Here is a 27,367-nt window from a genome sequence, read left to right as displayed (position 1 = left end):
CTCCTTTCCTCACTAGCAAAAATCACCATGTAAAAGCAAGGCACTGTCCCTACTTACACAATGGGAATTAATCCACTGAAGGCTGATGACAAAAAAGATATGTTTATTCCAACTCATTCTTAAAATAACTCTATTTTCTTCTTCACTTTGACTGTGTTGACTTTCACCCTGTGCCAGCCAGCACCACTTCCCCCAGGGTACGTGCAGATCTATAATGAGGAGCAGAGTCAGGCCCCAAGAGGTAATAAACACACATATGCCAAAACTCCTTTTTTTTTAGAACAGAAAAGGTTAAAGTTTTATCACTAGACAAGTAGTTAATGGCTAATAACAAGAATATGACTGTATAATAACCATTTCATAGCATTGCAGCCAGCTTGCACTACAACATGCCAGTGGGACAGTGGCCAACAATTCACCCCACTGGGACAGAATTTTGGTTGGAGTCACTGTTGTGTAGTGACTGTGACCCTTTGAGTGCTGTGTATTTGGCAGCTCCTCAGGTTCAAAGCAGGTAAGAAATTATTTTACCCCATTTGAACTTTTTGGGTTCTTTTTCCATGCCTTAAATGTTTAAGCATGATTGCTGACAAACATTATTATATCCATGTTTCATGCTTCTGAGGAGGAAATATTTTTCTTCTTACAACAATGTTTAAAGAAGTACCCCAAACTTTGTATGCTGCTGTAAAACAGAAGAGGATGACAAGCAATCTCTGGAGTGTTTTCATTGGAATATGTGTTGATATAACTTTGAGAAATGTCTTGACATTTTCTCACCCTTTTGGTAGAAATTCGATTTATTTTTCAAAAGAGATAAATAAACCTCTAATTAGTCTAGTAAATTGTATCTTAAAAAGGAAATATTTACTTTGCAGATGCTTGTATTTTTGCATCCATATAGCACCTGTTCATGTTTCCATTGCAACTTGCATTGTAGAAATATTTATTGAAAGCATACCAGAAACTTGCATTTCCTATATCTGAAAATCAGGTCAATGTACTCTTGTAAAACATTTCTGTGTGCAAACTTGGAGCAGAAATCTCCTCAGTGTTTCCTCAGCAAAATACTCACTGCATTGAAGTGACACAAAACTATACATGGATCTATATTTAAAATTCTTTGAAAGAATCAAGTAATCCTGGCTGCTTGTCCAGTAGAGAGTCAGACATGATTTAAGACCAAGAAGCCTGAATAAAAGTTTATATGAGGATTCATTAGGTTACATTTACTTCAAGAGATTTATCAGATGTTTGTAGGGATTGAAAATTCCCTAGCCCAAGAAAGGACACAAAAGTAAACAGTGATTATTTAACATCACTGTTAAATTATTACTGTCAGTAATAATCTACCTTTGCTAATATCAGTATATGCTCAGACCTTTGTTTGACTCGATGGAGCCAAACCCAGATGAGAAGGGAGATAAGTCTCAGTGCAGCACAGGGATCCCTCTGCTTGTGCCTAACCCAGCTGCAGGCAAACGAGCTGCTAAGGAAGGCATTTAAACTGCAGCTACTTCAGGCATGGAAAATACCTCCATGCCCATCTGGTGCATTGCTTGCTGTGCATAGTGGTAGAGTTTCTTCTTTATTCAGACTTCAATCACATGTATCAGCATCAACAGTTCCCACCATGCTTGATTGAAACTCCCTCAGTAGTTCATGGTGATCTGGTAATATGTAAGGATCTAATAATTTTAGTTTAGAAATATATACAGTCAACAATCAGTGGCATTCTTGACATGATTAATGTCTGCAAAACTTAGAAGACAAAGATGTTTTCTGAATCTTAAAATTAAACCAGAAGAACCCCATGATTTTAAGCCTGTTACCGCATGTGTAATAGGTGTGACTACATAAGTCAGCTCAGAAATTTGCATTTGTGACAGACAGATTTCTCTCTGAAACAAAAAAAGCCTCATGAGACCTTGAACAGTAGGCTAAGAAAAGTTACCAGGCAGCTGTAAATAGAGGCACAGTTTTGTCTGGCATTAACAGGTTCTGCAAGTGTCACGCTGCTACAGAGGAACTCTTTCGGGGAAAGCAAAGGGAAGGCTGATCCCCTTTGCTGTCACCTCCCCTTTGCTGCATGGCTTCATGGCAGCTCTGTCTGCACCTCCAGGGGTAAATGTGAACTTTTAACCCCACAGCTGCCTGCTTTTCTGCTTCATTGCTTCCAAAGGAGTGTCATCCCAGTCTTCCTTTTCACCTTTCTCTTTCCTCGCCCTCCTTTGCAGGCCCTCACCAGCCTTGCCCCAGCTGGCTGCAGAGGCAGCTCCAGCACTGCTCCCACCTGAGGCTGTCCCAGGCTCTGCTCCTCAGCAGGCAGCCCAGGGTCCAGGCGTTTGCAGGGCAGCCCTGCTCCCTCCCTGCTTTTGGGATCCTTGGTGCCAGATGAGGTCCTGCCTGGCCTGGCTGCTTCGGGCTTGTGCTCACCAGCAAGGCAGAAGCTCAGAGCTGTGCTGCAGGTTCCCCAGTGTCCTGGGGGTGCCCAGGCTCCCAGTCCGGAGCAGGGAGGTGGCTGAGCCCCAGGGTCACTCCTGTGCCACATGAGCCCCACTGAGTGCCTGGCTGGTGGGACAGTGCTGCTGGGCAGGGGAGCAACAATGGCAGGATCGGACACCCAGCTCCCACAGATCCACAGCTGCTCAGGGCTGCACAAATCTGGGCCACACAAATCCCAATTGCTGGAGAAAATTCCCTTTCCTTCCTGTAAGATTTCCAATGGAGAGACAATGTGTTTTGGAGAGCTGGTGGCTGGGACAGACATTACCTAGCTACACTTAGATGTTATTCCACTGTCATCAGAGACATCTGGCTGCAGATGTGGAGCTGAGACAGCCTGAAACATAACTGCTAAATAGCAATAACATGAGCAAAGGCTGAGCAAAGAGTGCCAAGAATAGACTTACCCCTGCCACGTGGCACAGCCCTTATAGTTTGCAATAATCCTTCAGTTATATGAATCCCGTTAAAGAGCAAGTTAAGCAATGTCTTTAGTTCAGTGAGAACATTAGAAATATACAATGACACGTGTTCCTGGCAGTGCTGTTTACTTTTGAATGTTCTGGCTTTACTCTGTTTGTCAGTTTGTCTCAAAACACAGGCATTAAAATGTCAGATCGAATGACAGTCCTCAAATCCAGTTTTCTGCATTATTTGAAACCATACACCCAGTGCATGGGTGTGCAATTTCCACTGTGATCCTTTTTGGAAAGGATTCCAACTCCATCCTTCACTTAGGGACCTGATGAGATTGACTGTGAGCAAACCTTGCTCTGTGGAGATCCCCCAGCTCTTGGATCCTTCTTTCCAAGACTGAGGTCCACCCACCCCTTCCCTGTTGCAATTTCTGCAGCAGAATATCCCTTTAGCCACTCAAGATTTTTCAGTCTCTTTTTAAAAAAAACCTAAGATTTTCAGAGTTTGCTCTGAAATATCATAATACACAGGAAATACCATAATACATTCAGAAATTTCTAAGATCTTCAACTTCTCTGCTGTTGCTTAGACTGTGCCTTTTTGTTTCCTGAAGCTGTGGCAGCCGGTTCAATGACTATTTCAAAGAAAACCCACTATTTCTGCCCAAAGACAGAATAAAAATCATCACCTGTCCTGAAGTGAGTATAGAAGCTATGGCTGAGTTTGGGACATGGGGTTTTCCTGTTTTATCCTATAATGCCTGTCTTAAATCATAGCATCCTTATCTGATTCTTGTATGTGTGACTATCCACGTCCTTATTATTGTGCCAGGCCCTTCAGCACTAGGAATCTGTGGCTTTGTTTTGCCTTCTTGGTCCTGTGAATTCCTGCAAAAGTAATTTGGGTGTTTCATGGACTTAACAGTTTGAGCTTTTGGTAGACTGGAGGGCCACACTCCTGCTCATTCAGCATCTGCACACAACTCTTCCCACCTATATTGTTTTGGGAATGCAAATTCATGTTTAAAAGATTTGACCCCACATTCATGTCATTGGTTTTTGGGGCAAGTGATCGAGTATATGGGTGAGATTATGTGTCATATATACATTTTTAGCTGAGGCTTCAAAAATATCATGTTTCTTTTTTTCCTTCATCAGATTAACTAGATGTATTATTTTACATATCCATTGATGAAGATATATATATACACACACACACACACACACACACACACACACATATATATATATATATACACACACACATGCCTTGATTCTTTATTTGCACAGCACTACAGAACCCATGGAACCTCCATGCTTCTGTCTCCACAGAGGCAGCTCTGGGGATGGAGCCTGTCTGTGCCCAGAGGAGTGGGTGGGATCTCTTTGTCATATAGGTCAGTACAAGCCAGGCAGCACAGGCAGCTGGCACCATTTCTGGCAACACCTCCACTTTGGGAGATCCCTGACCTTTCCTGCTGCTGAGATCTGCTCAGCAGGGTTGGATCTGCAAGCAGTGCCATGGCTCTTATTGCTTGGTGAGGCTGTATTTTTCACCCACCTCAAAGGAATAATACATCTGGGGAAGACATTACAGGTTTTGAGAATCTGTGGCCTGTTTCTAGCCAATTTGGCCTTTGTTTGAATTCCCCTGTTAGAAGATCACAGTGACTTGAAAATCTGATTCAGGTCTCAGTGACCAGTGTTGCCGTGTCTGGATTTGCCCTGTGTTTGAGGACACCATCCACCTCAGAACCCTGTAGAACAATGCCTGCCTTCAGCTCCTGCTGCCACTGGTCTTGGATGAGTCAAATTTCCTACACCTGGAATAGCGCTGTCCTGGTTGACTCCCATTTCAGTCCCCTCTGCCACAGCATGGCATCTGTGCACTGCCCTGTGCTGGGAGGCTGCCAGCTCACTGAGCTGCAGGATCTCCAGGGCTGGAAAAATCCCCAGCTCCTTTTTCCCCAGGCCAGCAGCCCACAATGTGGCCAGTATGGCACACAAATACATGATCATGTGTCAGCTGGGCTTTTGTCAAATGATGTGACACATTTGGTCAGAAGGACGTAAAAATATCTGCAGTGTACCCAGGAAAATATTCTTGGTGAGGACTGCTAGGTAGATGGAAAGTTCAGGTCTTCCATGTTATTTCCCTTATGACAGGATGGGCAGCACATCCAACAGACAATGATAGATTGTATGAGTTCATGACTGATTGGAATATTTGGGCAAAATGTTTCAGAGAAGTTGGCTTAAATAAAATAATCATTGGCTTAAATAAAATAATCATGGCTGGGATTTCAGCACTGGAAACAAAACATTATGATGATTCTGTAATTTCTTTTGGTCACTGCTCTAGTGTTCTGCATTTGATTTGCTGTGAATTGCCTTAAAGAATGGATTTTAATAGTTGTAGTTGTTAAAATACATGAGGTACGAATGTTTGGACAGGCATAATTAATTTGAAATCATAACAAACATTACTGAAATTATGAACCCTCAATTTTACTCTGTTTTCCCAAGGAAAGTTTATACTGTCCATCTGTCTGTTGTTCCACTTTCTTGGCACCTTCTTTAACTTGCTGACCAGTTCCAACTAATTTACTAGGTGGTTACACATCTTAAAGGTCTCAAAATCTTATGAGTTTTGCACATATCACTAGTTGGGTACAGGAGATCAACCCTATAATTATCTCAAAGAGGAAAAGGAAAGGAGAATTATGCCACCAGTGAGGAGGCTGAGGCCAGGCAATCCAGTCCAGTCACTAAGATGCATAAACTATCCATGACATTTTTCTCCTCTCCACCAGCTAACAAAATGGAGATGCATGTTTTATGTACTGAAAATATAAAGATGGATCTAAGAGGTGAGAGGGGCTGAGATGTGATGGAGCATGAAGAGCATGGGATCACAGTGCTAAAGGTGTTGAGGAGGCTGGAAGAAAGGGCAGTCAGGAACTGGGAGTATGGAGGAGGTGATCCAGTTTATTGCCAGGAAGAGAGAGCATGGCATACAGTGTAGACAACTTTTGTAACCCAATTACTTTTGTTCCAATGATGAAAAAATTTCCACTTGCTCATAGTTCATTGCTTTTCTACATTATGTCATGGTTATTTTCTTTCACAAGTCATGACAAAGGGCCTGGTTTTATTTTTGTGGTTTGTTCTGTTTGGGTCTTTTTTTGTTTGCTTTGGTTTTGTTTTGTGTTGTTTTGTTTTAATCTGGAGCGATCCTAATGACATTAAAATATTTGGAATAATTTGGGATTTGCATCAGTGGGAAAATTTTATTTCAGATGGACTCTCCTTTCTAAGTCTGAAACCAAGTAGTATAAGTACATAAACCAGCCCAAACCACTTTCAGATCAAGGCTTGAATAACTAGAAAGAAAAAAAAACCCACAAAAACTTGTCTGAATGCATATGTGTTTATAGTAACTTACTCTTGGCTTTCACCCCTCAGAGGGACAGCAGGATCATCACAAAGGTATTCAAATCCATGGGTCTAGAGAGGATTCATTCAAGACCTGGCTGATGCCCCTGTGGGCTCCTGTCACCTACTGTGGTGTTGAAGAGAGGCCGCAGAGAACTGGAAAAAGATTCATATTATGCTCACCTTTAAGAAAGGCAAGAAGGAGATCTGGGGGAACCATAAGCCAGTCAGGCTTACCTCAGGTGCTAGGAGCATTTTGGAACATATCCTCTTGAAGTCTATTCCCATACATATGAGAGACCAGAAGATCACCAGGAACACCATGGATTTACATGTAGGACCAATCTGACTGTCTGCCACAGGAAATAACTGCATGTAGTTAACAAGATGCAATACACTTTGATTTATAGATGCCCTCAACACCATGTCCCTCAGTGTTCTTGTTTGGTAGGTGAAGACACATCTGTTGGGTGAATGAACAACTTGCTGGGCTGAAAATTAACTCAACAGGCAAGCCCAAAGGGTAGCAATCAGTGGCTTGATCAGGATGCTGTAAAAGCAGAGCCACTGGTCAATAGCTGGGCAGAACCATTCAGTGCCTTCACCCACAGCCTGGGCCATGACACATGACAAGAGGAGTTGCAGGTCCTCTCACAAGTCCACCCACAGCACTGAGCCTGGGGTGGGGCAGAGGCATTGCTGACACAGTGAAGGCAGAGCTCCAGTGCAGAAGAACTTGAGAAAGCTGAAGACCATTCCAAGAGAAACCTCACAGTGTCCAAGAGGAATAAGTGCCAATCTCCGTGCCAGGGATATTGGTGCAGAGCCAGAACTCTGAGGCTGAGGAGCAGGCATGCTGGAAACTACCTGGGAATTACAGTAAATGCCAAGTTCAGTATAAGCCAGCAGTGTGTGGTTCTCTGCAAACAAGGTGGAAGAGCAGATGTGTTATGTGGAGGGAGATGGTTGATGGACACTTTCACCCTGCCCTTCCTGGTTCTGGTGAGGCACCACTGGGAAATGCAAACTTACTTTTGCCACCTTGCTAGGTTAACCAGACTTAGGGAAGCTGGAGAGGGTTCAGCAGGATACAGTGGGGTCAGTGAGGAGCTTTGGACAGGTGGCCTGCAGGATGCATGGTAAAGAGCTGAACTTGTTCACTGCGCTGAAGAGGAGACTCAGGGCAGGGCTAACAGAGCCTTTAGCTGAGAGGGAGGTGCAAAGACCATCAAACACAAACCCTCTCAGTAATACAGAGGGTAAAGCAAGACACAGAGTCATAAACTGCAGTTTAAGATGCTGAGATTGAGCATGAAGAGAAATGCTTGGATTTAGAAAGGTATCATGTCACTGCAGCACATCTCCTAGTGAGGTTGTGGAGCCTCTTATTGGCCTAGATGCCCTCCAGAGGTTCCTTCCACCAGATTTTTGAGACACTTTGTCCTGCTAGCCACCTTCTGGCAAGCAAGGCTCAGGTATGGTGCTGTAAGGCAGATCTCATCTTTGCATCCTTATTTTTTGGTAATAATTTGCATCCTTATTTTTTGGTAATAATTTGTGTAGAAGGAAAGTGTCGTTGTATAGTGGGAAACTGAGACCCTGCAGAAAACAAGATGCACAGAAAGTTAAGTAACTTGACATGAAAGCCCATGCCAGAACTCAGACAACACTCCAGGTTTCCTAAGCCCCCTCAGGACCCTGACCATAAATATGCTTTGAGTCAGTCCTGCTAATGGGACATAGTCAGCTGAAATGTGGCCTGAATCAGCAAAAGTTAGCAAAACCAGGATGTTACAAGTCTTAAGATGAAGCAAAAATTTTCTGCCTGTGTGCTGCAATATTTTTTCCAAGTGGTTGCAGCTTTGTGAGGTAAATTTGTGTTAAATTATAGCAGTAAGGTACATGAGAATGTAGCAGGCTGCTCTTTTGGATCTGGTCAGGGTTTACCACGCTGCCTTTAGATGTAGCCAGTACCAGCTGTGGGGTCTGGGTGCTCAGCATGTCCCAGTCCAGCAGACAGCAGGGCAGAAATGTCCTGCACCAAAAGCCAAATCCAACCCATCATGGTTTAGAGTCACCAAAGGACTGCTCCCCATTAATTGTTCAAAAGTCTGTATTTTTGTCCCCTGCTGTATTCTGTGCCATTAGGTTACCAAGTCTGATTTCTGCCTGGATATTAAGATACCAAAGATGAGGCTTCATATTATTTTACAGAATTTCTAGGATTAAAACAGTGAAAATAGAAGAAATGGCAAAAAGTATGGGCTTTTAAGGCTTCACTCACTTCAAAAATTTCACTTGTGGCAGCTTAGAAGCTTGGGTTTAGATAACTTCATTTACAAAAAAAATATTCAATGAGCTTCTCTTGTCTCAGTACTATTTCATTTTTGGAAACTGATCCTTATGCTAAAAAATATTTCATCTGGAAATATATTTTTCTTTCTGAGCAGTTAATTTCTGTGACTACAGTACTGAGACAGTGAACATTTTGAAAGCAATATAAAAACCTTACTTTTGAATAGATTATAGTGGGTAAATATGGCCACTCCAAAAGGAATGTGCACCTGATTCTGTGACTGGTATGTGTTTCTTTCCTTTTGCTCCCATTTCCCAAAAGCTGATACAAGGTTTGTGAAACATGTTGGATTATTAGACCAGATGAGAGGTCTGTGTTTGAAGCCAGAGCTCTGCAGCACAGGGCTCAGGAGCACAAACTTTTCTGCAAAGCTTTCTACCCCAAATGCAGAGAATTTCAGGTACACTTGCTGAGATGGATCCGTGCCCGTCTGGGGCTGGGAGGAGAGACAGGGTCCTGAACAGCCTTTTAATAGTAAAACAATCTGTTTATATCCTACAATTTAGCATTAGGATTCAGGATGCTTCCCATCAACTGAGGTTCCATGAAGTGCCCCAGCAGAGGAGTAAGGGCTGCACGGCTGCTGCACGTGCCCTTTGCATCTCTTTCATGACAAATAAACTCTGTTTTTCAGGACATGTAAAAAGTCTTTCTGGCAGCTCAGAGCTGATGCCAGTGCTTCCCAATTAAAAGATGTATTTCTGCAGCTCTAATATAACTAAAGCCTGTCTGAATCTGACATAAAGAATGGCAGCCCCTCTGACATGAATGTAAACCACATGTTCTGAAAAGAACAACAAATAGTTAAATAATTGATGGTCACTTGTAACACTGAAAGACAAAATTTTACAAGCAAACAGAAAATAACACTGGATAGGGTATCACAGCCACAAAACAGTTTTAAGTCCCAGTGAGGTCATGTGAATGTGTGAGAACTTCTATACTAAATGCATATCTTGCTGCTTTTAGAAAATTACAGGTAATGCTCCAATAGGAATCTGGATGTGCTCTAGAGAAAGGAAAATTCCTACTTTAAAGCCTCTCCAAATTCTGAATTGTAATGAAAATCTGGACTCCGTAGCATCACAGGTAATCTTAAATCACTACTTAAACAGTTTCTGAGAATCTGCATTGTCCTGGGTGAAAAAAAAAAAAAACAGGGAGTGGGAATAGAAAATTGGGGCAGGAAACATATCTCATGTTCCTCAAAACTTTGCAGAAAGCAAAATGAATGACCAAAGCCTTTTCCCAGTGGCATTCTTGGCATGTGTCTGCTTTGCAGATGGCCTGAATTTCCAGCAGTGATAATTTTATTTTGCTTGGGTTTGCCTGAATACAGCATCCCATTTCACATTTCTTAATTGGCCTGCAATTTCCTCAGCCAGGTTCCTAGTTCACAGCAAATGCCTCTGAGTGGACGCGATGCTGACCCAGGGTACCAAACCAGTGAAAAGGGAGACTGGCATGAGGGTGACACTGATACCAACAAGTTCAGGAGGATTAAGAGTGAAGCCTTTCCATTCTGTCAACGTTTCTGTCCATCAGGAATACAAATTCAAACTCTCTTGCATTAATGCCATCTATAAAATCCACAACTCCTAAGTCTATCTCTAAGACTTAGCCCTGCTGTATCTGTAAAACATGGAGAGCTGACCTTGACTATGCACATTACAGTGACTGCTTCCCTTCTGCTACTTCTGTGCTTCACTTCCTTATCACTAGTCCCAACTGAAAAAAAAAAGAAAAAAAGAAAAAAAAATACACCAGGTACAATCCCCTTAAGTGAGAGAAGTCCTTTCCTCATGCATTTTTGCTTGACTACTGTACCTTCAACCCAATGCTTCACCTGCTTGGATCCTTTCCTGAGAAACCCTTGAGCTCAATATCATATTTTTCCAGTACATAGCCTTCACTAAACGGTTCAAAGCAATATATAATATTATAAGTAGCTATTTCCAGTGCCAGTAAGGTGTGACACATGCTTTTTCTGCTGCCATCAGTAATGTGTGGGTTTCTTGGGAGCTGTGATGTTGGGCTGCCATCTAGTGAGCTGAGGGCAGCTTGTGGAGCTGGGGAATGGGAGCAGGAGGTGTGCATGCTTGTGATCCAGAGGCCAGGTTTAAAAGGCTTTGATTACTTTTAAATAGAATTACTTATTTTGAATCCAAGGTCTTGCTAGAAGTTGGAAGCAAGAACAGTGTGTCACTGTCATATTTTCTGGAAAAATCCCTTCGCCAGGATTTCTTCACCTGGGAAGCTGAGAAGCCTCAGAGAAGAATGAAAACAATAATTATCTGATTGCTTCTCCTGGTTTTGCTGCTTTGGAATGTGGTTGGAGATTGTTTATCAAACAGGTTGTTTGGTTGGTTTCATATGAAGTGTTTTTACTTAATGACCAATCAGTGCCAAGCTGCGTCGGGACTCTGAGGAGTCAGTCATGAGTTTTTCATTAGTATCTTGTTAAGCCTTCTGTAAGTATCCTTTCTGTATTCTTTAGTATAGTTTTAGTATAGCATTCTTTAATATAATATAATATCATAAAATAATAAATTAGCCTTCTAAGAACATAGAGTCAGATTCCTCATTCCTCCTTCATCCTGGGGACCCAACAAATACCACAAACAGTGAACACAGGTGTTCATGATGGACTGTTGGTCCATCGTGCACATGCAGATGTTTTCAAGTCAAATAATACTATCTCCAGTAATTATAAATGCAAATTTTCCTCCTCCCTATGCAAGACATTCACTTTTCTTACCTGCTTACCTGCCAAGTTTTATCAACGCTTTAAAGCTTCATGATAGAATTAATCTTGATTTTGGTAGCTTCCCAACATAAATAATTTGAGAACAATTCAGTTACTGAAGCAATTCAGTAGAGTTATTCATTGATGGGATTAAAAACCACATGACTTGACCTGAAGACTGGCAGATTTTCTGTCTCATTGTTATCTAGCTATACCTTCATATATTATATGAAGGTACAGCTAGGTGCCTCAGCTTGGTTTTGTGTTTAGACTTTAAAGATGCTACAGAGATTTAATCTCTATTCATTCAGTGCTAACTAACTCAAACTGGATCCAACCAGTACGTATAGCAATTATTATTGGTACCTCTAGCAGCAGAATATTTTATTGGTTTTGTTTCTTTTTTCTTTTTATGTTATTCCCAGCTGACACTCTGTATGATGTACTGAAGTGAGGATAATGTCCTCAGTGCAGGTTATACACCCTGTGTTGAGAGGCATGATTGTTCCAGAGGACAATTGTCAAGTTCCTTTGATGGCCTTTCAACAAATCCTGTTGTGGTTATTTAAGGAACAATGAAAGGTGCAGAGAAGTTTATAGACTCAGAACTCAGTGACCTCCAGACAAAGGAGAGGTCCTGCTGCTACTTCATGGCAAGGTGGGGAGAACAATGGGGCCGGGCTGTTCTTCAAGGTGTGCAGTTTTAGGATGAGTGCCCACAGAGTTAAGTGGCAATATAGGAAATTCCATTTAAATAAGATATTATTTTTGTCCTTAACACTGTTCAAACACAAGCAGTTTTCCAAGGGAGGTTGTGGATATTCAAAGTGATTCCCTGAACAGCCTGATTTCAGTCCCTGTTGGGCGTGGGGACCTCCAGGGCTCCCTTCCAACCCAAGATACTCCAAGAATTCATGAAAACAATCTCTAGGGAGAGTTTGCAAACACCACAAATTTGACATTAACATAAAGATTTTAGATGGCAAATTACTTGTATATTTTTATTTTTATTTTGTGTGAGAATGCTATGAAGTGGTGACTCTTGCCTTTTCTCTTTTTGTTTCTGTTAAATGACATTTTCCTCACCGGTTGATACTGTGACCTCCAGGAAGGTTTCAGTTATTTCAAGTAACACTCAAATCCTCAGCTCCATGACAGACCAATTGACCAGACAGAACATCACTGCTGTAGATTATGAAAAAGCCAAATGTTTCAGAAGACTTTCAGATGAGTCTTCTTAGGACTAAAATAAGACTTGTGGGGCTTAATATTTGTGTTATCAATTCTGTCTCCCCCTCCACCAGCAGAAAAGACATTGTTCTTTTTCTTAACTGTACATAACACTGCAAACAAATGCATTAATTTTGTCATTTAGCAGAGTTATTTAAGCATCCTCAAGCATGTACTTGTGGAATCACCCTTGGGTCTGTTCTCAGAGCTGAGTGTAAACTTATCAGCTGTTTAGATGTACATCTGCAATTTTAATATGAGCATCATTTAATGTTTAAGTTAATAATTAAATCTCTACTGACTAAATTAATAAAAGTGTAGCTTTATGAACCCATTGGCACAAAGTTTGTGCTCCCTTGAATGGCTTCCTTTACTTTTATACTCTGTTGTGTACTTTCAAGCAATGCTTGTTAAATGTTCTTACTTTGCCCATTCAGTGTGTAGCACATGGGGTGTTTACTCAACTACATTTGAATATTGCCTTTTTTCTGCTTGATTCAGGCATCTCTGGCAGCAATAGAACTCATCCACAATAGTCTTGTCAATGCTATAACCAGGTAACTTGAGCTTTTGCCATTTTCTTTAGATGTAAGTCAACAGCATTTCCCCATTTCCCCTTCTGGTTCAGGATGAAAGCAGTTCATGAACAAATCAAAATATGTTTGCCATTCAACTCCAGTGTGTAATTCCCAATTCACACCAATATAAACATTGCTGGATTCTTCTGCTTTAGAGAAAAGATGGGGATAGGAAATGAGGAGCACTACCCACTGGAGAACCAAATCAGACAGGAAGCTCAGAAATGAACCTGTAGCTGTATAATAACAAATAATTATAACTTTTATCCCACTCATTATTTTGATGCAGCCTCATGAAGGCAATGGAGGAATTTTCTTTCACTGGTAACATGACACAGCCCAATGTTGCAATCCAGTCTGCTCCACTGAAATTAAGCTCCTCTATGATTCTGTTTTTGGCACAGAGAAGTAAGTCCTGTGTGTTGTTGGATTTACCTAGACAGAATGAACACATTTATGAATCATAAATCCTAATTAATACACTGCTAATTGTTGCAGATACAAGCACTGGGAAAGTATCAGTCAACAAAACCAGAAATACAGGAAAATGCTCCTGGGCTTATTGCTGACCTCAGTACTGAAGTTCAGATACTGTTCAACATTTTAAGTAAGCCCTTTCTTCTTTTGAAAACTGCAGCTGGGAAAATTTTTAATGAATATTCACTGAAAATCTCCTTTGGGGGGAAAAAACCCTTGGCTGGTTGGTTTTTATGCATGCTGATGCCTGGTACAAGAAATGCAAACATCAAATGAGCTGGAGAATCTTATTTATAGAAGAATGCAAATGTACATGTAATGGTTGGAATACTTTTGGTATCTGTGACTTTTTCAGGTGTTTTATTTTCTAAAATTGAGGGTGTGTTGAATTTTTGACCATAACTCTACAAACATTGAGATCAAGAACAAGTACGTACTTTGCCTGAAATCTGAAGACATGAACTATTTCAACCAAAATTCCTATTGCTGTCAGGTGTCAGTCAGGACATCCACATCCTAACACCTGCAAATTGCATTACTCACTTGGGATTTTTCTAGATATCCATTACTTATATTCTGCAGTGCTTGGAGGATAAATTGGTATTGACCAAGAGAAAAAAAAAAAAAAAAAAAAGAGATTATAGTTCTTCAAATATGTGCATTTCTGATATCACGAGAGTTTCAAACCAGGCACCTGAAACCAGCTGACTTGTCCTAATCTCTCAGGGTAGTGTCAGTAACACTGAGAAATCACAACAGCATAACAAAGGTGAGGTTAGTAGAGCACTTAGACATCATAACGATGAACACAATTTGAATACAAGCCCATAGAGAAATTTATAATTCAGTTCTCTCACCAGGGTTAGAAAAATATGTGAAGAGATAAACCAAATAACCTCACACACCCAGCCCTGACAACAAAAATTAATGAATAACTCATTAACTGGTCATGCCATTTCTGTTCACTGTTTCAGAAAGCAATACTGTGGGAAAGCAGCATGATCATGTAATCAAAGCCTTCATCATAATGCCAGAATAACATAACACCCCCCTCAAGACAGATAGATATCAAATCCAGAGTTTGTCTTAAAAGAAGTCCCAACAGATTTCTTCCCTATTAAGTGCACATCTGTGATATTTTGTACAAATACAGTTACATTAGTCTCACCTGATTATCAGATTAGAGAGAGATCAAATCAGCCTCTCTTGATCTTAAGTCGAAAGCATAAGACCAATAACAAAGCCTATTATATAATCTAGGATTTTACTTCCTCACTTAAACTACAATTCAGATGAGCAATTTAAATCACCTAGATGAACTCTACTTTGGTAGAAGTGTGGAAAAAAAACCCAGGCAGTCAAAAAGTGAGATCTGAAAGCAAAAGTCCAGGCAGTCTCTTATCTTCTGACTTTGCACTAACAGTAAATGTCCCTGGTGTAATTATTTCTTAGTGTTATTAAAAGTCTGGCCATTTGGACTGCGTGCATATATTACGATTTATTTTTCTCATTTACCAGTATTTTCCTCCAGAAATGATATTGAGAGAAGGGTAATAATTATTTTCACACTCCACCTCAGCAAAAATTGAAGATCTCCCTTAACATTCATAGGAATAGCAAGTGTTCTCAACTACTTATATGGATTTTGAAAAACATCTAAACAAAAATCTGTAAATGCTGAATGTGTGCATGGGCATAGTGCAGGCTTCTTGTGTTTAGAACAAGTGGCATAGAAAATGTTCTTCAACTTCTGTATATAACAGCTGATACTGCTGACTCTGTGCTGCTAAACTAGGACATTTGTGAGCAAAAGTGTATTCCATAAAACGTCATAGGAATACCAGAGGGGATTTGTCTTAGGGTGCATTAGTCCTGTATCAAGAATAAAAACAACCAGGTCTATGGCAGACAGTCTTTCTCTCCAGAAAACATCCAAAATTTTGGAAAACAAGAAAAAAGTCAACATGACTGGCACAGCCCAATACACATATTAATGTGGGGAATGTTCATTTTTCATGCTATCTTTTAACTCCTACTTCCAGATAAAACCATTTTGTCCTTCCTCCACCAGGAACTGATGCCAGATGTTACTGCTTTCTTGCAGACAATTCTCCTATGTGAGTGTCCATTTGCCAAACCCCCTGAATTTTTAGATGATATGTATTCAAATTTGGCATGGTTTCTCCAGAAAACAGTAATTGGTTTCTTCTTACAATATTTAAAAAAGTTTTTGAGCTCAAACACATACATATGACAGATCAGTAATCATCACCATAGAACCATACAGCTAAGTGATCCAGGAAATGTGTCATTTCTAAGGAAATTACTGAAACTTTTTTACTCCTATATTTTTTCATAATTTTTAATTGAACTACTTAATACCATGAATGTTTGTGTTCAGTTCTTATTTGCACTCCAAGCTGCTTGTTGCTCATTAAAAGTAGTTCTAATTGCTGTACCCTGCAGAAGCATGTTTGAAAATGTCTGCATGGCATTTGGTGCGTGAGTGCAGGAGCACCACTGTGCTGCAGGAGGGGAGGGAAGGGCCACTCCATTTATCATTGTTTGCTTCCTGTTCCAGTGTGGATTCAGCTCTGGTTGGCAGTAACAGTGCTACCAAAACCTGAAAGCTGTTGTTTGGCTAACAAATAATTCAAATGGCAATGCTTTAATGCTTACTCAGTGGAAGCCTGAATCCTGATCACTTGGATAATTCACAGGAATTGGTAATTTCATTGGCAATCTTGACTGAGAAAGGCACATAAAGTAAGTTTTAAATGCCAAATTGTGCTGTTATTGATATAATTCACAAGGTTTATGAAACCCACATATTGCTTAGTAGCTGTCAGCTCCCGTTTCAAAATCAGATCACTGTCAGTTCACACAGTTTGCTGGTGCCTATCTCTGTGTCTCTGTAGCCACTTTTTCTCCTTGCAATCCCAATCCCTGGTATGACACATCTGAACTGCAGCTGTGTGGTCATGCCTGTGACTTTTGGCATTACCCTGTAAACGACGCAGGTGTAATCACACCACTAATTTTGCTGTTCTGATGGTAGGGCATTGTCCTTTCTTCAATGGGAAGAGTCCGAGGCTGTTTAATTTTTTTTGTTTGGTTGATTGTCTCTAACTCTAAGATCAGCATGGCAATACGAGGGCATAGGTGCACTGAAGCTAGAATGCACAGGAGTTTAAAGTGTCCCCATGTGCTTGTTTCTGCCCTCTGGCAGATCTGGCAAATTGGGCAAGTTGTGCCCAAGCTGCTGAATAGCCAAATGTGTTGGCAAGTCCTGGCTCCCTCTGACACGACCTGTGCCTGTGCCCAGTTGCTTGTGCAGCTCCTTAGCAAGGGAGGGCTGGCCTAATTCATTCCCCCTGCTCAGCCTTTGTAGCCTCCAGCTCTGCGCCTCTGTTGGAGCAGCTGGTGGTCAGATGAGGGGTTGGCTAAAGGCTGAAGTGTCCCCAGATGAAGAGTAGAGCTTCCTGGAGTCTGGGCTAGCTGTGGCACTCCCTTGTGCTGGTAAATAACTCAGAGGATTTAGCATTAACTACTCCCTTTGCTTATATGTTTATAAAAGCACTCGCTCTGTAAATATTAAGCTTTCAACCATAAAGTTTTATATATTGCCCTCTTTTACCAACAAGACTATTTAGGAATGACTGCCTAGTTCTGATGTTTGTTATTCCTTCAGTATTTATTTCAGCTTCTCAAAACAAAGCACACCCTGGATAAAATCACATATCTGTGGTCACTAACTTCAGTGTGCCAGCATTTCAGAGTTCATTTTTACTGTCTTCACAGAATAGCATTTCCAAATTTGTAGTATTTACTTGTTTCTGTATTTCCCTTTATGTTATGCATGTCCTTTTTGCACAAACTGACTATACTTTAAATAAGATTCCCATCTGTTTATGCAAAGGCAACAGCATTTTCTGTTTCATTCAATACACTTACATTTACTTGCTGCTTTATTCTCACTATGCAAACATAGACTGGTTTCAATTCATAATTATTTGTAATATCTTACCTTAGACCAAGAAGTCAAAATTCACAATGCTCACCAGTATGAAAAGCTAAAAGCTGCTTTGTAAAGTCTGTGTCACCTTGCATTTTATTATGAACAATTTAATCTGCTATTTTGATGAAAATTTAATTGGTATTGTTAAATCTCTTGTTGGTGTTTTTCACAAGCTTCTCTAGTTTGGGGGTTTAGAATAATTCTGTGGAACCTAAAAATTCTGGCAGTGGCTAGCAATGATCATAACTTTACTGAAACATTATTGTTCCTATGTGCAACCAGAAAGAGAAACTTTAAAAAGAAATGTATCTCTTATCATCTCCTATAACTGATACAATTGGTTTTCTGGGCATTTCATATAAAATATAAATATGAAAAGCTTTTGGATTATATTTCTTATATTTGTGTTGGATTGTCCATGGCTGGTCTGGTTATTATAATTTTGTTTCAAATACTCACTAGGTAAGAGGGAAGATGTTAAACTGCAAGTATTTTACACTAAGTTACAATATTTTGTTCTGTATGTATTTTGAGGAAAACAATTAAAAGCAGCCAGTTTAGAACATACTGCAATATTATTGGTTAGCAAATGCTATTTTCAAAAATAGCTAAACCACACAGCATGGCTTGGGACTCGCTGTCACCTCTGTCACTACCCTGGTCAGGCCCTGACAACACAGACCCAGAGCACACAGGTCTGTGATACACACTGAGCTTTTCAGTTCACTATCTCAATTCTAGACTTTAAAAATGTATCACAGTGTTCCACCACCAGTGTGACCTCCCCCCATACACTGGTATTACAATGTGTAAATAGTTATCTCTTTTCCTAGGCAGTAGCTAGCTCGTGCTACTGTTTTATTGTGAATGACTTAATACAAACACAATTGCAGCAAATTTTCTTGATGGACATGCCTGTGATTAATGCTGTCCTGTGAATCCCCTCTGAACAGTGAGGGAAGTCATGCCAGCAGAGCTAAAGTTATAATAGATTAATGCCTGTTTCTCATCCTGCTTGCACTAATGCAGATTTGGAGCAATTCCATCATGGTTCATGTTTTTAAGACTGTAGGAGCTTTCAGCCTCTGCCTTTTAAATGTATTTATTTATGATAATGTTATCTATATATATAAAAAGATTAAAATAGTGTTTGTATACTATATATAATGCCAATGGAGGTGTTTTAGGAAAGAGAGGACATGGCACTCAGTACCAGGGTCCAGCTGACATGGTGATGTTTGGTCATAGGTTGGACTCAATGATCTTGGAAGCCTTTTCCAACCTAATTGATTCTGTGATTCAGAGATAGGACAAAGTTTGGAAGTGGAGGTTTATTATTCTCTTGAACTCTGGAGAATGGTTAGAAATACTTGTTTTATGCTAACTTACTTCTTAACACTGATGAAAAAGATTCCAAAAAGAGCAGAAAGGGAAAAAAGCCATCCCAAACTGTTGTCAGTCAAGGCCTCATCCTAAAACTGATAGATTTGTTAAGCTGTCTGAAATCAATGGTGTAATTCTGCAAATAAGTTATTGTTTTAGTTTCTGTCTATATTAAAGTTTCTCCTCTCTAGCTTGCTTTTAGTATAAATGAAAATGAGAAAACATTTGAGAATTTTTCTCATTTTTCTCTTCTTTTTTTTTCTCCTAAACATATTTCTACCAATAGGAAAACTCAAAACTTATCTATAAAGTGGGTGTTAATGAGTCTCTGCTTTTCTATGCTCGTTTTTAACATCATCTTCATCTCTGGAATTGAAAGCCATACTTCCAGAAAGTGCACCAACAACACCACCAGATGCTACCAGCAATACCTTCCTTATGATGCCACCAGTACCACCTTACCTCTGACAGGGTGGATACTCCCACAGACTCCTGGTGCACAGTTGTGGCTGTCCTGCTGCACTACTTCTTGTTGGCAACATTCCTGTGGTCAGCACTCAGTTCTGCACTGCTGTACTTATTCCTGGTCAGTGGCACGAAGCCACTGCCTGGACATTTCCTCATAACTACGTCAGTAATTGGATGGGGCAAGATTGAAAGTTCTCCATGTGGCACCTATATAGTACAGAGTACATTCAGGGAGAGTTGTAAAGATAGGAGATCAGCAGAGAGCAAGTAGAATCAGTGTTTCTGTCTCTGGGTTAGTGCCATGTGATCTAATAATCTCCTGTTGCTGCTCACATTACTGGTATAACCTGAGCTTGTTCTCATTGACCTGATAAAACACTGAAACTGATAGCCTGGTCACTGCAGGATAAATTTTCACAGTAATCAAGCATTCAACAATCTGTTTCTGCCAACTAAGTAAAAAATCTTTCAGTCATGGTGATCACATATATGGACTTAAATTCCTCATTTAGTGATTCCCAGCCAGAGCTTTGAATACATCCAAAAGCAATGACTGCCTGATATTATTTTGATATATTATTTATTAATAAGCAAAGAACACATTCTAAAGTCAGTACAGCAGTTAGAAGCAACACTGCAAACTGAAAGGTAACTTTCAGAGAATGTTTCACTTTCAGAGAATGTTTCATTTTCTCTTTCAGAGAACTTACCCAGACAATGGAAAAATTCAGACAGATGCTGGCAAGGTAAAGTGAAAATCTCAGCCTGTTTCAAGAAACTCTTCTAATACAGTGTACAAGGGCACCAGTATTTTCCATGTTGTGCATTCAGCTTTTGTATTGTATTGTTTCTGATGGCACCCACCAAGCAGTTTTCAACCTTTATTGTTCCATTATTATGCCTTGCATTTGTAGAGGCAATTCCTCGGAAACATTTAGAATTCGGACTGCACATGCAAACCAGAAAAAGTTCAGCAAATGCTGCCTGGCTACGTGGCACTGTGCTCCCTCCACAGGTATTTGAATGACAGCACAGCATTATGTCCTTTTGTGTGTCCTGTGGCAAGTTACACACGTCCAAACCACAATGATTCTGACTTACTGCTTTTGGATCTCTTTTGAGACCACAGTCAGTGCATGGCAAACTGCAAGGTCTCTATTAGGGATGAAGAAGGAATAGACTTTAAGGAGCATGTTTATTACCGGGATAAAATGTTTTGCATGAGGCTCCTCCCCACGAGACGTGCTACCTAGTGTGAACTGGCAGGCAGGAGGTGCAGAAGACAAGAAGTGAAGCAAAGGGATTGAGGAGGCAAACCTGACAGCCAAGCTTCTTGCAGGGCAAAAGTTACACTCTGCATCAGTCTGGTATGAAATACAAAGGTGTTTGATACAATATGTTCCTAAACTAGTTTCTCACTGCTGACGAGAACATAGGGTTGCACAGTTGTGATACGGGAGCCCACTACAACCCAGGAGGGGGCTTGCTCTGTCACCACAGGTGTTGGCTCAGGAAGCTCTGTTGAAGCTCTTTGCTGGCAAAAATCAGCAAGTCATGGATATGAGCTGTCCTCAGAAAAATATTGCTCACAACCCTCAGTCCTGCCCTTTGTCTAGGCTACAGAAATCCCCTTTAACTTAGTACAACGTAGGTGGAACATAGATCTTAAAATCTATGGAAGTCAGGAGGCAATAAGCTATTTGTGTGGAAGGGAGGTATGCCTGTGCAACCAAACAATAAATTGCTAATGTCTCATTTATTAATTAGGAATCCCTGCCATAGTAGTTGCAATAACACTTGCAGCTACTGACAGGGAAGGAAAAGCTCTAAACTTATAACACGAAGAATTTTAAGTCCACATATTATTACAACACTTGCTATCCCACACCTTTTGTGATGGCTTATTATTAATACAATTCTAGATGTATTGTCCTGGATTGCCAAGGAAATTGTATTCTGTTTGCCATCTGTGTGGCAGTTCTCTTCTGTTCATTGGGCAGTTTTCCTTATCTCTTCCACAACCACTCCTCCCTCTAGGGGGACATCTGCTGATAACAGGCTATTGAATGTCACTGCATGACTGATAAGAACTATAACATCCCATTGTGAGATGCTCTGCCCAGAGGGAGGAGCCAAGCACTCCTACCCAGGTATAATCTGGAGATTCTGGAACACCAGCACAGCTTCTCCACTGGATTCCCAGAGAAACAGCTGCCTCTTCCACTGGATCTTCAGAGGAAGACTACATCTTTCTACAGGATCACTGTTCCAACAGAACCACACCTGACACTCCAGGAGCACTGCAGCCACCATTCCAATTGGACTGCTGCCAACACCCTGACCAACAGGGTGTCAGGTTGTGTTCTGACTCTTTCAGTGTTGTTTTAGTTTACTGCATTGTTTATTTTATCTTTTTATTTTCTTCCCTAGTAAAGAGCTGCTATTCCTGCTCCCACATTTTTTCCCAGAGAGTACCTTAATTTCAAATTTATAGCAATTTGGATGGAGGGGGTTTACATTTTCCATTTCAGGGGAGGCTCCTGCCTTCCTTAGCAGACACCTGTCTTTCCAAACCAAGACATGTTAGTATACTACTTTGCATACTACTTCTAAGTACCCAAAAGAAATAAAACTCCTTACTCAACCTAGATATTCACTAGAAAGAAACACATTTTCTCCTTACTAAGGATCTAGGGTACTGGATCTACATCTGCCTTGAATCCTCCTGCAAGACTGTGCAGTCCTCCGTGAATTGAAATGCAAACTGCTGACACCCTCAGCCTAACTGATACTCCACCCCTTCACTTAAGTGCATAACTACATTTCAGTACCTACATTAAACAAATTAATTAAACTAATGTACTGAAATATACATACCTCACATGTATTTAAAATCTGGCTATAATAATTATATTCCTATTTGCCCTGTGTTTCTGGAATAGGTATTAATTGGAGTGCCCACATACCAAAGCAGGCTATCAGGCTTAGAATGCACCTTGGCAATAGTGGAGGATACGAAAGAAAAGCAGACTTGTTCAGGAAATGTAAACACAAACTCCCTTCCAGATGGTGGTCATGTTTTTGCAAATTTATTCCTCAGTCTCTTGTCACCAGCTCAGACCTTCTTGTCACAAACTCAGATTTTTGACAAAATCTTTTATTTTAAAGAAATATATATTTTCAGCAGGCAGAAAATGAATTCCATTTGTTACAATGGGTTAGACTTTGTTCAAGTGCATATCAATGAATGTATTTTGTCCCCCTTTTTGGATTGCAGTGTCACTCAACTTCAATGACAGTTATTCCCAATTTAAACCCCTAAAAGTGAGAGAAGAGCAGGTCCAACCGAGAATGATGAATTTCTCAGCACAGCCAAACATCACGCCAGTTCTTGAGCAGCTTGAAGCAGATTTGCTTGCTCAGTTTTACATCAACACTCCATGTATTGTCATAGACTGTATGTCACAAGCCCTCAGTGTACACTAGATTATTTAAAAAAGGATTGCTTTCATTTTATTAATTCCATGGGACTTATCCATTCAACAAAACTTTGTACTGTTTCTTCATTTCTTTAAGTACAATTTTCATGGTTGGAGCAAACAAAATACCTTATCTCTGAGTCTGTTCAGGCTTGAGAGAAACTTCACGGGCAGGTACTTCGTCTGTTGAAAATTAAGTGCATTTGGATGAATTTATAAGCATTCTAAAAAACTTACAATAGCTAACATACTAATTTTCAATTGCCTTGGTAAACCTCACTTTTTAAATTGAAAACATATACATACAAGCTGCATACTCCAAACACAGATTAGTCTGATAAATTTGGTTACATCTATTTTTTCTGGATTTCTTCTCTGAATGATACATCAAACAAATGTAGGGAAGTGTATCTTCTCAACTCACTTTAATAATACCTTTTTGCAATATAGCCCTGAAAAAAAGAGAAAGTTTGAAACTCAGATATTAAATGGCATAGAGAAAAATTTAATAAAATTTTGTGTGTGTGCTTCTAGGAATAAAAAGGATTCATTAATGAAAAATATGATTAGCGCTATCTCTGTAGTGGTAGTGCTTGGGATCACCTGGATGATTGGCTACCTCATGTTAATAAGCAATGAAAAAATAAGTCTTGCTTTCAGCTTTCAGTTCTGCATTTTGAATGCTACCCAGGTCAGCATATTTAGCAATTCTGAGACTAATAATTGAGATTTAAAAACAAAAATTGGACTTATTTTTTCAACAGCTTGATATAGGGTGGGAAGTTGTTAGAGAGCAGTTATAGGGATTCAGATTATTTTTCAGAAATGAATGCTGGTTTGTCACACATAAAACTCTTACCCTTGTACAAATCAAGGTGGGATTTTATTTCAAGGTCAGCACTGAAAAGACTGCTCTGTCTGGGTGGCTTCTTTTACACCAAATCATATGTAAAATTATTTTCAGAAAGAATAGCAGGAAAAAATTCCTCTGCAATAGATGTTGGAAAGAGTCCCAGGGTAGTAAAAAGAGCTTCATGGCTTGAGGCCTTTCACAGTGATACTGAAAAAAAGTCTTCAGGAAAGTTTCTGCCTCTTCTTTCCCCCCACTGCCCTGCTGGATTCTTGGCCTTGCATTCCTATAAATGCATCCCTTCATATAAGGCATATGAAGTACCTGGAGTAATGGATCCTTCATTATTATGCCCTTGGCTACTTTCTATAAAACAGCTAATTAGAAATATGTGAAATCCCCAGACATTACGCTTTTTATTGTCAGTTTGATCTACTGAAAATGGAGTGCCTGTACACCAGTGACAATCAGATCTGTAAACTCTGTGCAAAAAGTCCTGAGGTGATCATCCCACACTGATGGACAGACTATGCCTAGGATTTAAAACTGAAGTCATGAGCAGGAAACAGAGATCCATTAATTTAAAAACATGAGCCTCCTTTTTTTTTTTTTTTTTGACTCAAGATTCTCCTGTTTAATCCTTGAAATGAGAATCTAGAAAACCAGTATAGAAATGTTAAAGTCTTTATTCCCTTTGTTTGAATCTGACTGAAGTGCTGATATGGCACACCACATTTAATGCTTAGGCATCCTCAGCCAGGTCTTATCTTCATCCTATCCAGATGAGAATAATAATATGATCCTGAGACAGGCTCCTGACACATGCTAACTAATCCATTACAATGTGCAAATGAGGCATCTATAGCTGGGAATCACCTACATGGATTCATTTTCCTCTTGAAAGTACTTCATTTATTTCAAGTTTTTGATGTAATTGTTAGCAGTTACCAAAAATAATTTTATAGTTGTTTTTTGAATTGTCACATTGACTAATCTTTTCTGGTTTTAACAGCAAAATAAGTCCACACTTTCATTTCCCCTACAGGAACTCCAGATTTGTATTCATTTTCAGAACATCACTCTTCAGGACAAAAGTTTTCAAAGTGTTCCCACTTTCCAGGTACCAACACCACTGTATTAAAAAACATAAAATGTTTCAAAATCACAGCCTGAAAAGCATTCACAGGAAACTTTCATATCAACCCAGACTTTTTCAGACAATATTTCTTTGTCTACCTTCCCTAACCGGAACCGGAAACCTGCAAATCCATGAAATACAATCCCACATTGCTCCTGGTTTGTTTCATACAGCTCTCGCAGGTACCTGGAATGACGGACACACTTCTCCAGCTGCAGGTAGCTGGAAATAGATCATAAGCTGAGACCACGAGGAGGGAGGAGCAGGACCATGTGCTGGCAGGACAATGTGGCTGCAAAGCAGCCGGGCAGCACCCGAGCCTCTTGGTGCTGCTTGTACTCCAAGGTCTTGGCAAGGACTGAGCTAATGACAGCTTTACGCTCCAGTACAGACACACAGACATTGCACAGTTGCTCAGAAGTTGCTCAGACACACAGACGTTGCTCTCTTTATGCCCTTTGTATATTCCAGGCCCACTAGACATGGCCAATGCACTGCAGCTCTCCTCTCCCTTTCAGAAGTAAAAATTCAATTTAATTAGAAACCAAACAGTATATCAACAAGCAGCAACTATAAATGCACTGTGCATTACACATGAGACTTTCTGAGTGTCTTCATACAAGTGTTTCATCAGTCCTGAAAAGTCCTCCATGATTTAGAAATCCATGCTGACTTATGAGGCAGAAAAGAAGTGTACTGGAGCATTGATACACCTCTAAAAAGAGCAGTCACACCAGAAGCAAGGATGAAGTTCATCACTACTGCTCCAGAAAAAGCAGAGATGGTCATTAAAAGTTATTTAGGACAGGTAGTTCATACTTTTTTTTTTTTTATAGGAAGTTCACGTAACCGCAGGCATGCATTTTTTATTTGTAAATCCAACGTAAAATGCTTGATTTTGTCAATTCCTCCAATTTCCTTTCAGAAATTTTCCTTTGGAAATTTGTGTGGTTTAGGAAGGATGATACTTGATTGTGTTGTAGAACACTGCTAGGCACTGTGAGGATGACTCCTTAAATGAGCGATAATATTTTCTAATAAGTGATATTTTTTCTCCATGAACAAATTATTCTCTAAAGAACATCCCATTTAATTTTGAACACCTCTTTTAAAAACTAATAGAAATATTATTTCCATATTATCCCAAAAAACGAGGCAAAAACCTACAAAGAATTTGAAGTATAGAGTTGGAAGTGTTGTCTTCTTTTACTAATTTAGCATCCTGTCCCTAAGTATTTCAGATGTGAATAAAATGCTATTATTGCCAACACTGAACATCTCTTGCTGAATACAGAACACTTTCAGCATAAAGCCCCCCCCCCCCCCGTTATACATTTCATGGCTTTTTTTTCTTTCATCTAGGGAATCCTAATTTCAGAAATGGAACAAATTAAAACTATCTTTTTCAGGTAATATGCTAAATTATTACAGGAACAATAGTTCAGCTTGTATCTACACGTGGAATATATTTATCTTCATAGTGTAGTGAACTTTGGTATTGTTTGTGATATGTGGGCTTTAGGGATCACAAAGTTTCTTGTTAACACTTTGGAAACCCTGCTTTGATAAAGAAATGGATTGGAGAAGGACTGAATCATCAGTACAAAGGTATGTAATACAAGTGGCAGAAAGTATAATGGATGGCAACATCTACTTTTCTGGATCTTTCCCATATTTTTTAAAGCAAAGATTTTTTCATTGAAAATACTCAAATATTTTCTAAATACTTCATAAAGTTTAGCAAAGAAGCCTCCTGAACCATGCCCCTCCTCCTCCTTGAAATGTTTAGAATTAAAATTTGTATGGTGTTCATCTTCTCTCACTTTCATTTCAAATTCTCACCTCCATTTTCAATCTCCTTACTGCTAGTTGGACCCTCCTCTAAGCAGGGACAGAGCTCTCAGCAAGGACAAATACTACAAAAAACTAAACAACTCTTACATTTTTTTCGTCCTGGCAGAAAACAGTTATTAAAGCAAAAGCTGTCTTTTCAGTGGGATCTTTAAAGCCAGGAAATAACTAAGCACAAGTTGTGCTTTCGGTAGCTCTGCATGGCACCCCTCTGGGAAGCACGGGCACAGCGCGGCCTCAGTGCTGAACGAAAATGGGCAGCAGAAATCCCAACTATCCCCGAGCAACACCAGCTCCAGCTCCAGAAGCTCTGGGAGAGGCACCCTCAGGAATCCATTCCCACACCTTCCATTGACAAAACTCAGGAAATTAGCTGCAGATTCATGTTTTTTGTCTCTTAGGGGTGTTATGAATTGTTATAAATGATCAGTCGAAAG

At 40.0% G+C, this 27,367-nt stretch overlaps 1 protein-coding gene across 1 annotated transcript; it reads left to right on the top strand.

Annotated features, from left to right (window-relative positions):
* The first annotated feature begins 214 nt into the window (after positions 1-214).
* On the top strand, positions 215-25,214 carry ADGRG7 (adhesion G protein-coupled receptor G7). Its single transcript, XM_030947709.1, is given in 22 exon segments — positions 215-241; positions 365-446; positions 449-514; positions 8,807-8,855; positions 8,857-8,914; positions 9,682-9,801; positions 12,571-12,647; positions 12,649-12,715; positions 13,190-13,245; positions 13,556-13,674; positions 13,772-13,873; positions 15,786-15,860; positions 16,662-16,757; positions 16,760-16,796; positions 18,110-18,223; positions 19,431-19,597; positions 19,600-19,791; positions 21,380-21,461; positions 22,876-22,995; positions 23,626-23,782; positions 24,368-24,442; positions 25,098-25,214. Coding segments are annotated over 22 exon segments (2,055 nt in total).
* Positions 25,215-27,367: the final 2,153 nt, after the last annotated feature.

This window comes from Camarhynchus parvulus, chromosome 1 (genome assembly GCF_901933205.1).
Source record: "Camarhynchus parvulus chromosome 1, STF_HiC, whole genome shotgun sequence".
Classification (NCBI taxonomy): domain Eukaryota; kingdom Metazoa; phylum Chordata; class Aves; order Passeriformes; family Thraupidae; genus Camarhynchus; species Camarhynchus parvulus.
This window is presented reverse-complemented; position numbering and strand designations above follow the sequence as displayed.